Source organism: Convolutriloba macropyga, chromosome 4 (assembly GCF_964194025.1).
Source record: "Convolutriloba macropyga chromosome 4, txConMacr16.3, whole genome shotgun sequence".
Taxonomy (NCBI): domain Eukaryota; kingdom Metazoa; phylum Xenacoelomorpha; order Acoela; family Convolutidae; genus Convolutriloba; species Convolutriloba macropyga.
Genome location: NC_134471.1, coordinates 61194882 through 61210846, shown reverse-complemented (window position 1 = coordinate 61210846; position 15965 = coordinate 61194882). Strand labels below are relative to the sequence as shown.

General features: G+C 35.7%; 1 protein-coding gene across 1 annotated transcript in view; it reads left to right on the top strand.

The window, feature by feature from the left end:
• The first annotated feature begins 487 nt into the window (after positions 1–487).
• LOC142338125 (clathrin heavy chain 1-like) overlaps positions 488–15965 on the top strand; it is a 35273-nt gene continuing 19795 nt past the window's right edge. The window contains exons 1-8 of the mRNA XM_075387760.1: positions 488–738; positions 992–1260; positions 6405–6558; positions 7063–7184; positions 10739–10907; positions 11517–11719; positions 14705–15272; positions 15628–15842. Coding sequence (XP_075243875.1) covers positions 489–738; positions 992–1260; positions 6405–6558; positions 7063–7184; positions 10739–10907; positions 11517–11719; positions 14705–15272; positions 15628–15842 — 1950 coding nt within the window. The 5' untranslated portion in view covers position 488. The remainder of the gene's footprint in view (positions 739–991; positions 1261–6404; positions 6559–7062; positions 7185–10738; positions 10908–11516; positions 11720–14704; positions 15273–15627; positions 15843–15965) is intronic.

Below are 15965 nucleotides of genomic sequence, written 5' to 3'. Positions count from 1 at the left end.
ATACGTAACCGTGTAATTTTTAGTATGTACAAATTTTGGAAAAATTGTTTTGGCTTTGTTGAATTTCTATGGCTAATTTCTTCCATGTAATATAGCCGTGTAATATTTCTTTGCGTTTGTGTTGCCGCTAAAATCGTGGAATGTTGCATGAGGCCACTTTTCATATCAACTATGAGGCCCTTTCCTCGGGTCTTTCCCATTATAGCCCCCCATGAAATTATAGCCCCCCCCCCATTATGGTATATTTAGGGGGGGCTATAGGTTATCTGACCACTAAGCTGGGGGGGGGGGGGGGGGCTATAATGGGAGACCCCTTTCCTCTATAAATTATCAGGACATATTTCAAGTTTGTTGCTGTTCGTATCAGGACACATTTCAAGTTCATTTTCAGAGTGCTTCTGTGAATATATTGCTTAGGCATTAATCTTTGGTCTTTGTGATCTGGAATTTTTCAAATTTCTGATTGTACTCTGTTTTTTTCAGAAGCAATGGCTCAACAACTTCCAATTAAGTTTCAGGAGCATCTTCAGCTAACAAATGTTGGCATCAATGTTAGCAATATCGGATTTAGCACTCTTACAATGGAGTCGGATAAGTTCATCTGTGTGAGAGAAAAAGTTGGAGAGGCGAATCATGTTGTCATTATTGACATGACTGATCCTACCAATCCAATTCGACGACCAATTACCGCTGACTCGGCTATCATGAATCCATCGTTCAAGGTCATCGCGTTGAAAGGTGAGAACAAATAAAATTTCCTGCATGGCTTTTAAAGTATTAGCACGCCGTTATTCAGGCTGATTTATGATTTTGTTTACGGTTTGCTTTTCCAAAATAAATATGGGTTCTGTTTGTGACAGCTGGTAAGTGGCCATCCTCTACGATTTCTGTTCTCATTTTCTTTGGCTTCCTGGCTTCAATGTGATGAATCAACTGATCATCTGTATAATTTATTGATGGGAGTAATAAGCATTTTTGAACACTGTTTTAGCTGGAAAAACATTGCAAATCTTCAACATAGAGATGAAAACGAAAATGAAGACGCACGTTATGGTTGAAGACGTGACCTTCTGGAAATGGATTAACGAGAAGACGCTCTCACTGGTTACGGAGGCCTCTGTGTTCCACTGGTCAATGGAAGGTGATTCACAACCGCAGAAGATTTTTGATCGACACGTGAACTTAGCACAGTCGCAGATTATCAACTACCGAGTTGATCATAATCAGAAATGGATGTTGCTGGTCGCTATCCAGGCCCAGGTTAGTTCGAGATTGTGTAAATTACGATTCGAGTTGTATAGTAATTTCGATCATGCGGTTATGTAACCAATTATCCTTCGGACTTCGTAGAAAGTTAATATATCTCGAAAGAAAATATTACATCCAGACATTTTCTCTCTTAAGATGCACCAGGCTGCTCCTGGGAGAAGCAAAATATAATGGTTTAATTTGTGCAAATTGATACGAATGTTTGCCTCTTGTTTGAATCAACAAAAAAAGTTGCGTTCAATTTTTTCCATGGTAAGAACTTAATTCAAGAAGTTGGAGGACTTATCCAACCTAACGAGGACTATAAAATGAGGTCCTTCTGGAATTTAAATGGGCGCAAATTAATTTGAGGCAGAAATCTTGCAGATAAAATTAAAGCTTTAAATATGTAAAAAAAGTTACGGCGAAAACAATAAGCATGTTTTTCCTCGAAGCGCTCTAAAAATGAATTATATTCGTTGTTGCAATTATTTTTACGTTAACAGTTGTTACAAGTAGAGCTCATAACAGAGGTTGTTATTGGACGCATTGTGCGTTGTTACGACTCGACGAGAAGTTTTGGTTTTTTCTTGAGTCTTTTTTTAAACTGTTCAGGCTCATTTTTAGCTAAAAGCGAAAGTGAGAAAAATTGACGATTTTTATTGAGTGAGAGCAAGGTTTTTTCTTGCACAGCTTTGAAGGATTGACTTTTTGACTTTGATTTTTTTGTAACAGATAGGTGCTTCGAACATACGTCTCTGGCTTTTTTTTGTCCATTTAGCTCACTTGTTTTGTTCTCAGTTTGTTTGTTTTTGTAGAAATAATTTTTGATTGTGCTGCAGTTTCTAACCCTCTACAGTTGATATAACAGCGTTTTTAAGTGCCTAATCATGTTTTCAATGGCCTAAGTTGACTCATTTTTAAAGTTATCGTTGATTTTTTTGTTTTTGGATATTTGGACAAACTCAGTTGGACTTAATCAGTGGATATGGTAACGGGTTTTTAAATTTAAATCAAGCATTGCGTTATTATTTTTTTGAAGTGCAATGAAAACTGGTTCTAGAAATTTAAATTTTTGTTTTTTGGCCAAAGTTTGATTGGAAGATCTCATTTAATTAGGTCATCCGCCCTGGCGGTAAATATTGAATGTTCTGCTATAATTTCTTATTTTTGTAAATTCAAAATTATGAAGATACCTTTTTCTTATTTTTTTTTTAAAAATGTTGGTAATCCCCTGATTCTTGTTTTTGCCGTTTTTGGCTTTTCATATGCATCCATGATAATTGTATCCCATAATTTTTGGCTTTTTAAATCTGCCGTAACGAATTGCAGATTTTCTTGAAAAGTTTTCCTTTCCTGATTTGCTTTTGGTTTGTTTTGTTTGTTGGAGTTCTGAGAATGTCCCGGAAGTACTGCTGCAGATTAGTTTGTGTTGTTTTGACCTGGGGCTATGTCTTAATGTTGAATGGTTTGTTGTTTTTGTTTTTCTATCTTCCCTTATCTTTTCATTACTCATTTCATCAGAACTTTACAGAATAGAGATACCTATTGGTACATTTTGCACTGCCTATGACACCTAAATTCAGAATATTTTGTCTGCTGTTATATTCTTTTGGCTTTCTGCAATTTAGATTTTGAATTTCTAAATTTTTGATTTCTACTGATTAAAATTTATACTTTGTAATAATTTTTGTCGATGCCTGAATTTTTCTTAATATGAGTTTAGTAATGAATAGAATCTTGACGATAAGCTCGGTAATTTCTTGCAATATCTTAGAAACACTCTTGCTTGCACAAAAACTAGACGCTTTCACAAATTGGATAACGAACAAAGCTTAGGACCATATAAATAAAAAGCATGCACTATAAAAGCGCTTTTGCAAAATTAGGAGCCTTCTTGTCGAAAGATGCTTTCAAAAACAACGCAATAAATTGACAGCAATCAGGCAAGCCAGCGAAAAAATACCATTTTGAATGCACTTTAAATTAATCTTTTGTAGCACCCAAAAGTTTTTTTACAGTGCTCTAATTAACCTTTGTGATCTACGTAAACCGAAAACAACTATTGACTTGTTGTTCAAGTCAAACGAATAGAGATGAACTGGAAATAGCCAATGCTTTTAATGACAAGTTCACCGATACAATTGCACTCTATTTATCCTCTAATACCAGATGCGTACCTCAAAAATATCTGAATGAGTTCACTCAATATTTTTGTATCCAATGACCTTGTCTGAATTCAAACACTTCGTTTCAAAATTGCGAGATCGCAAGGACACAGTTAAAGGGGGAATATCCTCGGAAATTTTACTTTGTACTTTTCGTGTAATATGTCAAATTTTATAAGGGCTTTCAAACGATTCACTAAATTTATGTGTTCCAGATTGCATTAAGATCTCGCGAGTTTTTCCTCTATACAAAAAGGAACACAAAAACCAGCGTCAAAAATTACCAGTCAAATTCTTTTTTATCCACAGTTAGAAAAGTCCTAGAACGAGCTGTGCATGATGTAGTCTGTTCTGTTCTTGATAAATTTAAACTTGTATCCCAAGCATTTCAGATTAGGTTCGCTTGCGTCATTCAATAAGTCACGCTCTCTCTGAAATAACAGAGGCTTCGCATCCATGAATTTCAACACATTGGTTTTCTTGGATTTGCGAAAAGCTATTGATATATTGTATCTCAAGAAAAACTTATTGATGCTCGATCTTTATGGCATTCGGGGGTTGCATATGAATGGTTCAGTCTTATTTAAGTAAGAGGTTCCACTTTGTTCAAATAAATACGACTGGTTTTGGTTATCGGTTACTAATATGTGGAGTTCCTCAAGGGTGAATTCTAGGACCTTTGTTGTTTATAGTTTTCATAAATAAGTATCCGCGTATTTTGTCACTCTTTGAATCCTTTTGCAGATGATACAAATTGCTAATAACCATATAAATAAAAAGCATGCACTATACAAGCGTTTTTGCAGAACTAGGAATCTTAAATCAGGAAAGTTTTTCTGCCTTTTTGATTAGGATACCTTACTATGATCTAATATCGAACAATAAGTTATTAGAAAGGCAAGACAGTTTTATTTATCTGGTTATTGCCATTGATCATAAGCTAACTTTTGTGCATCTTGTACAGAATGTAATGAAAAAGCTTCAAAACATATGTTTTACTAAGATTGCCTCAAAAGGTATCAAGAAAGTTTCTTGTTCGGTATTACAAGGCTTATATAAAACCAATTATTTCATATGGTCTTCCCGTGTATGTCTGCACAGGAAAAACTCAATTACTACCTATTTTCAATATGCAACAAAAATTTGGTGAAAATTTTTTTTTTGAAATCAAAGTTAGCCCATACCGGTGATTTAATTGAGCAGATCGCAGCAGCAAATGTTTACGATATCAACACAGTTAAAATTTTGAAGTTTTGTACACAAGCAGTTAACAACCGTTGCCCAACTGGTAATCTCAATTGTCTATTTGTTGCCAGCGATACGCAATCTTTGAGTGCGATAATATTGAGCTTGGGTCGGTTTGAGGTACTTCATATGAAATCTACAAAATCAAGACACTCCGTACGTTACCGTGGGTCAGAACTATTAAATTACCTTCTAGCATGAACCTAATAGACATGAGACCGATTAGTGGAAGCGAAATGCAACTAGCCTCGAAGCATATTAGGAATTTATTTTGAAAAATACCACCTCATTAACGTTGTATTCGAAAGTTTTCCATTTAACCGAACAGTCAAGATTCTGATGCTCTTTCACTTGGACCCTCGAGTGAAAGGTGTTTGCACATATGGAGGGTCCCCTTTGATACTAGATTATAATAATTGTTGATGTTTTTCACCTATATCATTGTAGCCTCAACGAAAGAAATAAATTCTTCCCTTTTTGTTATTTATTCTTTAGGATTAGAGTGTGATTTGCAATAATTTAGTTTGGGCCGATTTAAAGACTGTCAAATTTTAACTTAGTCAATGTTTCCAGACAGTATGCTTCGAATAATTATTCTGGACATTATTAGTTTACGACATACCGTGTTTGTTTTTAAAAGTTTCGCAATGAGCATCCCCTGATCGTTCAATGGGATAATATCTAATGATGTACTTTTTTCCCGCATTCTTTCTCAAAAGGAAAATTTGATTATTTTAACGCTAAAATTTATCTCTTTATGCTAACTGTTTAATTGCTCTGAAACAAAGTTTGGATCTATTCTGTTTGGGCCCCCTAGCTTAGTGAGCACAAATTTTTTATGACCCCCAGGCGCTCATGCTATTTTCTTACACAGTAACGCGCTATATAACAACATATAATTTGTAACTGGGGGTCATAAAAAACACTGGGGGGGGGCGAAACAGAATAGGTTTCCAAAGTTTGTAGCAATTAAATTAGTCATCTGGTGTTTTTTTCGGTTGTTTTTTTTTCGCTTAACAGATTTTTCATCTGACCCATTTGACTTTTCATCCTCAAAAACGGGATAAAGATGTAACGCCGGGGCATTAATTTTTCTTAGAGCCTTTCAGCTCACTAGTCTCCAAGTATGCGATTCACAGAAACTGTTTAGGAGACTGTATACTCGAGGTATGAAGGGAGGTTATTGGAGCTCCCCCCCCCCCTTCACCCCCTCTCCCTTTAGCCCTGATCCCCAACCCTGCAAATCTTTCAGGCCGTAGGGACGTGGCACCGTGTAGTCAAAGCACCCCTTCATCGTTGCCACCATCCATCTCCCACCGCTGCGCTTACCTCACCTCACGGTTTAAAAAATGAGATGAAATAGCAAATTGAATTTAAAACGCGGCCAACTTAATGATCAGCAATGAATCAATTGCCATTTGTAATGAATCTCAAGACTCTCCGAAATCATATTTTAAAATTAGGATCTTTTTTCTTTGTGCCCCCAGCTTAGTGGATGCATATTATTTGCAACCCCCTGACGCACGTGCTATATTTTTACATAATAAATTACTTTGTAATTACACGTACTCTGTAATTTGGGGGTGCATAACGTACTGGGGCTCAAACGGATCCAAACCTTAGATGGCGGCAAGCAATTTAGCCAACAGTTCGGGATTTGAACACTTTGAAAATTTTTTATAGATAAAAATCAAACATGAGCAGAAAATCTACAGCAGATTTATAATTAATTATAATTTTCAGACGGGTCGAGTTGTGGGGTCGATGCAATTGTACTCAATGGAGCGCAAGGTGTCGCAACACATTGAGGGACACGCAGCTGCCTTCTGCCAGTTCCGGATGCCAGGCAACCCAGAAGACTCTACCCTATTCTCATTCGCAGTCCGGTCTGCAACTGGTATGTTGCTTTATCTATAATAGTTTATACATTGGGGACGACAAGGTAGAGCAAACATTATAAGATAGCAAGGTTTTTACAGTTACAGTGTATGACACGGGCTTGTTCACGTAGTATTGTGGGGATTCGATTTCTGCCATGCTGCATTGATGGATTTTGTTCGGAAACTTAAACAGTCAGATGCCCTAGCGTCATGCTGTATATTGTATTGAAGAAAAAGTTGAGTCAAAATTATCGTAACTGTAGCTCAAATTATTAACGCAGTTTCTTAAGAACGTTTTTATATACAATTTGTCAGAATATGGCACCTTTTTGGTTATGGCCAGCAGCAAAAATTGAGTCCTTAAGTTATGATGACTTGACATTGTACAATGTTGCCGTGTAGGCTGACTTCAGCAGGAAATCATAATGGAAAAATTGCAAATTCTTAAGCTATAAAAATTCGGATATTAAGACGCAGATAGGAAGCTCTTGTTAGATAGTTACGGAAATGGTTTCTTTCAGGAGGTAAGTTGCACATAATTGAGGTTGGCTCCCCTGCTACTGGGAATCAGCCATTCCAAAAGAAAGCTGTGGACATTTTCTTCCCTCCTGAAGCTGACCAGGACTTCCCAGTTGCAATGCAGGTAAATTCACGTCCTTTTGTATGTATCTTATGATCCAACATTGTTCCTAGATTAATCGAAGGTCATAATTTTTCTGCCGACTTGAAAGTATCTGGCTCGAGATTCGAGAGCTCTTTTTCTGAAGCGCAGCTCTTCAATGGGGGTGCTCTAACTTTGTAAGATTAGCTTTTTGTTTGCTCCATTGGACTAGTTTTTTTCGGAAAAAATACCATGTTTATTTGTTTAATAGCCGCCCTCATCTTCTCAGCCGGCTATTATTGCGCTCGTATTTTTTTTACAATTCAAAGAATTTGAATTGTATTGGGGCGCTGTCTTTTTTTTTTACGACTCGAAGAGGAGTATTGGTTTTCTTAAGGTTTTTTTTTTTACCGGAAGTACTATTCGTTCAGACGATGTTTTGACCTAAAAGCGAAAGCGAGTAAAATTGCAGTGTGAACTAATTTTTTCTGAGCGAGAGAAGTTTTTTGATCATGCGCTGAGTTTAGTGAATGACTTTTCGATATTGAAAAGTAGTTTTTGACTGAATGGCACATATAGATAACCGTTTTTAGCCGTTTTTTCGTCTAAGTGGCCTAGTTTTTTTGCTTGTAATTTGGTTTTTTGTATAAATAATTTTTAATCGATGCTATGTTGAAATGTAAACCCCGGAAATTGATAGCACAGTATTTTGCATAGCCTGAAATTGCGTTTCAAATGCGAAATTGGCACATATTTCTTGATTTTTTAGTTAATTTTTGGCTTTTTTTTCTATTAATTTCCTCATTTTTGGATCTTTCATCTGGTTTTTGTCAAAAATCAGTTAATATGGCAACTTCCCTTTGATAATTCATATACTCAATGCCTCTTTCTACCTCGATGTAATTTTGTTTCATAAAATTGTACATTTGCTAATCCGATTTTCGTAGTTTTTTGCCAATTTTTTGTTTTTTGTTTGTATTTTGCTTTTAATTACTAGAAATAGTATTTTGGGGAATATGAGGGACTTTAATTTCGTTTCAATAAAAATGCAATCTTTTTTTGGTGTTAAGTTTTTGAAAAAACAGATAAATTTTTTTCATAAATGCAGTCTTAAATATTTTTTGACCAATTTTTTGCAAAATGTTTCATTGTTTCGTATGTCTGAATTCTGCTTTTTCTTGTTTTATTCTGTTCAGCAAGTTGGATTTTTGTCTCGAATGACTCATTGTCTTTTCTATGTCTCGAATGCTGATCAATGAAATGTACTCGTTTTTCTTGATTTTTTTAAATTTGATTTTTAACTTTCAAAAATCAAGAATTGGTCTTTTTGCTACGGTGTTCCTAACATTGTGCCCATATTCTTCACATTCTCGTTTGTATCATTCTAGTTTTGTCCTGGCACCTACTTTTATATTCGTTTTATTGATTTTTTCAGTTGTTAAAAAATTGAATGAATTCAGCTTTTTCTTAGATCTTGATTTTTCGTTTTGCAATTGATTTAATTCAAAATAAAGCAGTACTGGGAGTTTGCTACAAAGTCTTTTCCAACATTTCTACTTATTCCTATTCATTGCAATTTTTTTCCGGGCTTGGTATTGTTTTTAGACGATTTTTTGCATTTGAATATTATTCTGTTGCTTTTGTTTTTCTATGATTAATTTAATTTTTGAATTAGTATGAAATCATGTTGTGTAGCATATATAAAACAAGGGAGAATCATGTATTAATTTTGTCTTAATTGCCATGATTAGAAATCTAATTGTAGTGGTTCTCTGATTCTTAAGTTTGAGCACTCTTTTTTGAATTATTTTGACTTTCCTGTCTTTTTTGAAAAGTTTTTTTCTGACGTTTGCTTTCGCGATCTGTTTGAGATTAGAATCAATAATTATCTGAGGGCAATTGATGGCCCTGTCAGCTTTGTCAGGCTATCAGCTTTTCGACCATCCTAAAAATTTCAGACTTTTTTAACGTTACCAAACGTTTTCAATAATAAAATTTTGCTGCATTTTCTTTCTCTTGGTGACAGTGGTTTAAATTTCACCGATTTTTAGATCAGACCCGGGGAGGTAATGAGTTAATGGTTTAATACAAAAGGTAATGGCTTCAGCTTTTTGTGAAGTTTTGGTGATTCGAGTCGCTTCCGGAATTCTTCCGGCTATGTTTTCAAGATCTGTTCACACATTTTCATGATTTTTGAAGTCAAATTGGAGTAGTGATTTTGGTCACGCCGAAACAGGAAGTGGAGCGAAAAAGCGAGTGGTTTTGCGGCGTGAAATTTTTTCGCTCCAAATTTAAAGTAGAGTGAGAAAACGGTGTTTGAACAAAAATTCGCTTTCTCGCTAGTGGTTTTTTGTTCACATGCGGCAATTTCACTTTGATTTTTACTGTTTTTTCAATTTTTTAGATCGGATTTTTTTCTAAATGGTTTTTCCAATCCATTCATAGTCCGTTCTAGGTCTAGTTTTCTGTTTAGTCAATGAAAATTCTTTGAATTGTATGTCAGGACTTGTCCTGCTATGTTTTTTTACTTCGTCAAGCTTTTTTTTCGCTTTACCATTTTGCCGCTTTTTCGACATTTTGCGTGAAATCTTTTTGACTTCTCTAGGCTAGTTTCTCTCTTCTCTCATTCTGCTTAAAGTGAATTTGAACATCAGTTGCTCAGCAAAGCAATTCAAAATGAACAGAGTCGGTATAAAAAATTGAAGTCAGAAATAGAAACGGGATAAACCCATAAAGCCCAATTTTAGATGCCCGCTATTTGAACGTCGTTCCTATAAGTCTTAGTTACCACCTCTAATGCTTATTGGTGTTGATAGTAGCCCCTGTAGCCTCTCTCTAAGAAACAGAAGTATGTTCAACTACGAAATGCCATCAAAATAAATCGGACTTAAAAAATATTTTTGTACAAAAATCTTTTTTTTTTTCAATATATTCTATTCGTTCAATCCCAATCATGCTTATTGGAATCAACGGCGGCTATTTTCCGGCAATCTGCCGGGTATGTTTTGCAATGTCAAAGTGTCTGTCAACAGAACATCACACAACGTTAAGATGCAGTTGGTATCGTATAATGCGGAGACATGAAAGATAAGAAACACTTCAAAGATTAAATTTACGAGGACTGAATTGTCAAAGCTTTTGTCTCTGCCGGCATAGAGAAACTAGACCATCTTCAGCTGATATTATTCAAGGACGTTTAAATTTGATAGCAAGAGAGACCAATGCTTGCAATGCGTTCCATATTTCTTTAAATGTTTTCTTTATCTGTAACTTTTGTATTGTAACTTCTGATGTTCTTACCCCAAATACTATTTCTGATGTTTTTACCCCAAATTTTGGAATGTAGACTTCGGTCTACTGTTTATTGTTAAATCAGAGAAAGAAACAGGAAATATGATTTACTGTAAAACTAAAACAGCGCAGTCATGTTTTGTTTCCAACTAAAGTAGTTTTCTGTTAACTTTTAACTTGAACTCCCTTTTCCAATATTTTCTCATTTTTTATGTAACTTTTTTGTACAAGAGATTATAATTGCCGTATACCTGAAAAGGTAATTCGCGTGCTCTTAGGGTGTAAATGTATTTATGTGTTGCTAGGTGTCTGACAAGATGCACATGATCTTCATGATCACCAAGTGTGGCTACATCCACATGTATGACCTGGAGAGTGCAGTCTGCATCTACATGAACAGGATCTCGTCTGACACTATTTTTGTCACTGCTCTACACGAACCATCAGGAGGCATCATTGGAGTCAACAGAAAAGGTCACAACTGTCTTCAGCATAACCATATACATTCAATATAAAAACCATGACACCGAATCTCACGTTTAAAAAATCGAAGATACCAAATATTTCATGTTGAATATCGGACAAAAACGACAATACCGACGGGGTTTTCGTTGGTGATTTTTGTCCGGAAAACGCCGATATCGACTTTGTTACGCGCAAAAGCCGAAGATCTCTTAACTAGGGTAAGGGTCAGATAGTTTTTGGGTGGTACTAATGTTCAAAATTGACCTACAAGCTTGAACCAAACTGCCAGGGAGCCATGATTGGGAAGAAGGTACGCGAATTTAAATCACAGATTAGAAAAACATTAAATGCGTAAAAATGTTACAAATAAATAATAGAAAAAAAATAACGCAGTATACAGGAACTCGGCTAGCTGAACCAACAGTTCTCATTACAGGAAAGTTTGTTTCTTTTCTTATTCAGTAATATCTTTACCGATCTTTCTATCCCAATTCACAACCTGAAAACAGAAACCTCAAAACAGTCTCTTGCAAATCAAATTCGGTTAGAGATACCAATCTACTTCACATATAGGAATGTGCATGCAATTTATAGTTCTCAACTAGAAATCTCTTACAGGACAAGTTCTTTCGGTGAGCGTGGATGAGGAGAACTTGGTGCCCTATGTCTCAAACAGCCTCAACAACCCTGAGTTGGCCCTCCGATTGGCGCAGCGTTGCAACCTCTCTGGAGCTGACGATCTGTTTGTGAAGCAATTTAACAATTTATTTTCTCAGGCTAGATACGCAGAGGCGGCCAAGGTTGCGGCAACGGCTCCTAAGGTTGGTAAATGTTTGCTGAAAGTTTTCAAATTTAATTGGCCTTACAAAAACAAATAGATTGTTTAATAGAATGGTGTTTACTAATTTTAATTGCTCTTGAACGAAGTTCATAGCAATTATTAATAGCCGCACAGCGATAGCTGGGCTATTATTGGCCTTCTCTTGGTTTTTTACGACTCGAAGAGGAGTATTGGTTTTCTCTCGATTTTTTTTTACAGGAAGTAGATTTGTTCACGCGGCATTTTGACCTAAAAGCGAAAGTGAGAAAAGCTGTCTTGGTGAACAGATTTTCGCTAAGCGAGAGAAGTTTTTTGATCATGCGCTGCGTTTAGTGAATGACTTTTTGACTTTGAAAAGTAGATTTTGACGGAATGGCACATATAGATAACCGTTTTTAGCCGTTTTTTCGTCTAAGTGGGCCAATTTTTTTGCTTTTAATTTGGTTTCCTGTAGACAGAAATTTTATTCGATACTATGTTGAAATGTCAACCTCGGAAATTGATGCCACATTGTTTTGCAGAGCCTGAAATGCGTTTCAAATTGAAAATTGGCACATATTTCTTGATTTTTTAGTTAATTTTTGGCTTTTTTTCTATTAATTTCTTCATTTTTGGATCTTTCAACCGCCTTTTTGTCAAAAATTTTTGAATATGGCAACTTATCTTGGATAATTTATATACTGAACGCCTCTTTCTACCTCGATGTAATTTTGTTTCATGAAATTGTACATATGCTAATCCGATTTTGGTAGTTTTTTTCCGATTTTCGTCAGTTTTTTTTGTTTGTATTTTGGTTGTAATTGCTAGAAAGTTTTTTGGTGCAGCATGTGGGACTTCAATTTCGTTTCAATAAAAATTGAATCAGTTCTTGGCGTTAAGTTTTGAAAGAACAGTTAAATTTTCTCATAAATGCAGTCTGAACTTAAAAGTTCTTTGATCATTTTTTTGCAAAATGTTTCAATGTTTCATATTTATGAATTCTGCTTTTTCCTATTTTTTGTTCTCTTCAGGAGGGTAGATCTTTGTATCCGATGACTAGTTATCTTTTCTATGTCTTGAATGCTGATCAATGAAATGTATTCGTTTTTCTTGACTTTTTTAAATTGATTTTTAACTTTCAAAAATTAAGAATGTTTTTTTGTTACGGTGTTCATTACATTGTGCCCATATTGTTCACATTCTAGTTAGTATCATTCTAGTTATTTCTTGGCACCTACATTTAATTTGGGTATATTGATTTTTCAGTTGTAAAAATGAAGGATTTCAGCTTTTTCTTAGATTTTCGTCATTTCTTTGTTTTGCAATTCTTTTACTCAGTATAAGGCAGTACTGAGAGTTTGATGGCCAGCCTTTTCCAAAATTTCCACTAATGAGTATTTACTGCAGCTTTCTTCCGGCCTTGGTATTAGCTTAAACGATTTTTTCGCCTTTGAATATTCTGCTGCTTATGTCTTTTCTATGATCAATTTTATTTTTGATTTGGTATGAAATCATGTTGTCTAGCATATGTACAACATAATCAGGTGTGTGTGTTGTTTTTTGTCTTAATTCCAGTGATTAGAAAATTAATTACCGGTGTTTTCTGATTCCTAAATTTGAACGTTCTTTTGAAAAGATTTAACTTAGTTTCTAAGATTATTATCTCGCGTTTGCTTTCGCCATCTTTTTCAGATTAGAATCACGAATTATTTGAGGGCAATTGATAACCTCGGCAGCTTTTTGAGACTATCAGGTTTTTGACCACCTTAATTATTTCGGATTTTTTAACGTTACCAAACGTTTTCAATAATATGAAATTTTGCTGCATTTGGATTTTTTTGGTGGCAGTGGTTTAGGTTTCACCAATTTTTAGAGCAGACCTGAAGAGGTAGTGAGTTAATGGTTTAATACAAAAGGTAGCAGCTTCCGCTGCAATAACGGTTTTGTTATTGAAGTTTTGACGCTTCGAGTCGCTACCGGAATTCTTCCGGCTATGTTTTTTTATTTCGTCGTCATGATTTTCGTTACGACCCTATGACGTCACAGCCACTTTTTGTTCACTCGTTCATGCAATTTCAACTGAATTGCATGTGTGACGTCATTTTTCGCTCTTAGTGGAGCGAGTTTTTTTGTTCATGCGCGTGATTAAATTTTTGGTCACATTTGACTTACCTCACTCTCAAAAATGACTTCCTCACTTTGAAATTGACTTTTATTTACTTTAATTCAAAGAGATAAGGTCAAATGGGTGTGTGTCACTCTAAATGAAGGTTATTTGAGATCAGCTAATAGAGGCAGCAATAACTTATACAGATTTTAAATCAAAATATAACAGATCAGCCTTCAATGAAAAGACGAATTTTTTTGGTCTGTCTTTTTTACTGTTTTTTTTTAGACTGTCGATCTACGAATCTATTGCGGCTATTTTCTGGCAATCTGCCAGCTATGTTTGTAAACGTGTGTGTCTTTTTTTATGCAAAATTTTTTTTTTGACAATTTTGACTCTTCGAGTGATTTTTACGCCCTTGACTTTTTGCATTTTTGCGTGATCTAAAATTCTCTCTCAATCACAATTTCAAGCAGCTGAATTCAATTGGCGGCAATTTAATACTAAATGTCAAATGAAAAGTGCGCTGAAACTGGTGCCATTTTTTACTTTAAATCTTAATAGTTGTATATGTTAACCTCTAATGTGGTTATTTGAAGCGCACTATTGAACTTCTTAGTCCCCCCCCCCCCCGACTGAAGCAGGCTGCAATTCATTAGAGCTCCCACTAGTCGTTCGAGAGCAATTCTTCTGACGTTTAGTCTGTTGCCTTTACCGAAAATTGTTGCCTTTGATAAAAATAGAATGGGATTATAAATCAGAAAACATGACTACTGGTAAATCTTATGGAGAACAGTTTAGCAAAGGGAGAAAGTCAAGTTGAATCAATGAACCACATACTGTTTTCTCTATGCGAATAAACTATTGGACGGCCAATTTGAACATATTTTACTTTTTCAGGGTATCCTGAGAACGCCTCAAACGATACAGCGCTTCCAGCAGATACCACAGCAGGCTGGACAAACTACAACACCATTGCTACAGTACTTTGGAATCCTCCTGGACAAAGGACAGTTGAACAAATTCGAAGCCTTAGAGCTCTGCAGACCAGTGCTGCAGCAAAACCGAAAGCCACTGCTTGAAAAATGGCTCAAGGAAAACAAACTCGAGTGCTCCGAGGAATTGGGGGATTTAGTGAAACAAATGGACACTACCCTGGCATTGTCCGTATACCTTAGAGCCGACGCCCCGGCTAAAGTGATCCAGTGTTTTGCCGAAACTGGACAATTCAACAAGATCGTGCTCTACGCGAAGAAAGTGAACTACCAACCAGATTGGATATTCTTGCTTCGAGCTGTGATGCGAACGAGTCCAGAACAAGGATTGCAGTTCGCAAAGATGTTGTTCCAGGATGATGAGAACCTAGCTGATATCCGTCAGGTTGTGAATGTGTTCACGGAGATGAACTATGTCCAGCAGTGTACTTCTTTCCTGCTTGAAGTGCTCAAAGGCAACAAACCTGAAGAAGGTACGAAGTTCTGGTTTTATGTAATAAGCTTGATTTGTACTAACTAAAAAAAGGCAAATTCGCTGATTGGCAACTGAGATGTTTCGTAAAGTTTTGGGGTCCATACGGCAGCGTTTTAATAATATATCAGCCATAGCCAGATTTTGTACAATTTGCGTTTCAATTGTTTTGTTTCAAATTGTAAAAACTATTTACATCTGCATCAAAATAATAACTTCATAAACATGACTATATACCTGCCTTATACATTATGGTTTTAAATATATATTTTGAAATGCATTTTATAATAGTATCAAAGTAAAGGTTTTCATCGTTTGTTGATTCCTAATGTCTGCATTAAAATAATTTGTTTAAGGTGACCTGCAAACGCGACTTCTGGAGATGAACTTAATGTCTGCACCCCAAGTAGCCGACGCTATTCTAGGCAACCAAATGTTCACGCACTACGACAGAGCTAGTGTGGCCAAATTGTGTGAGCAAGTGGGTCTGCTGCAGAGGGCATTGGAACATTACACAGATCTGTTTGACATCAAGAGGGCTGTAGTCCATACCCATCTGCTCAACTCGGAGGTTAACAAACTTGATTGATAGATAAGTTATCTGGGTGTCTTAAGTATTCTTGAAATTCGATTTTCGTTCGATCAAAATCTCGACTATGTAATGGACAGATAATCAATTTTAAATCACTTCTTG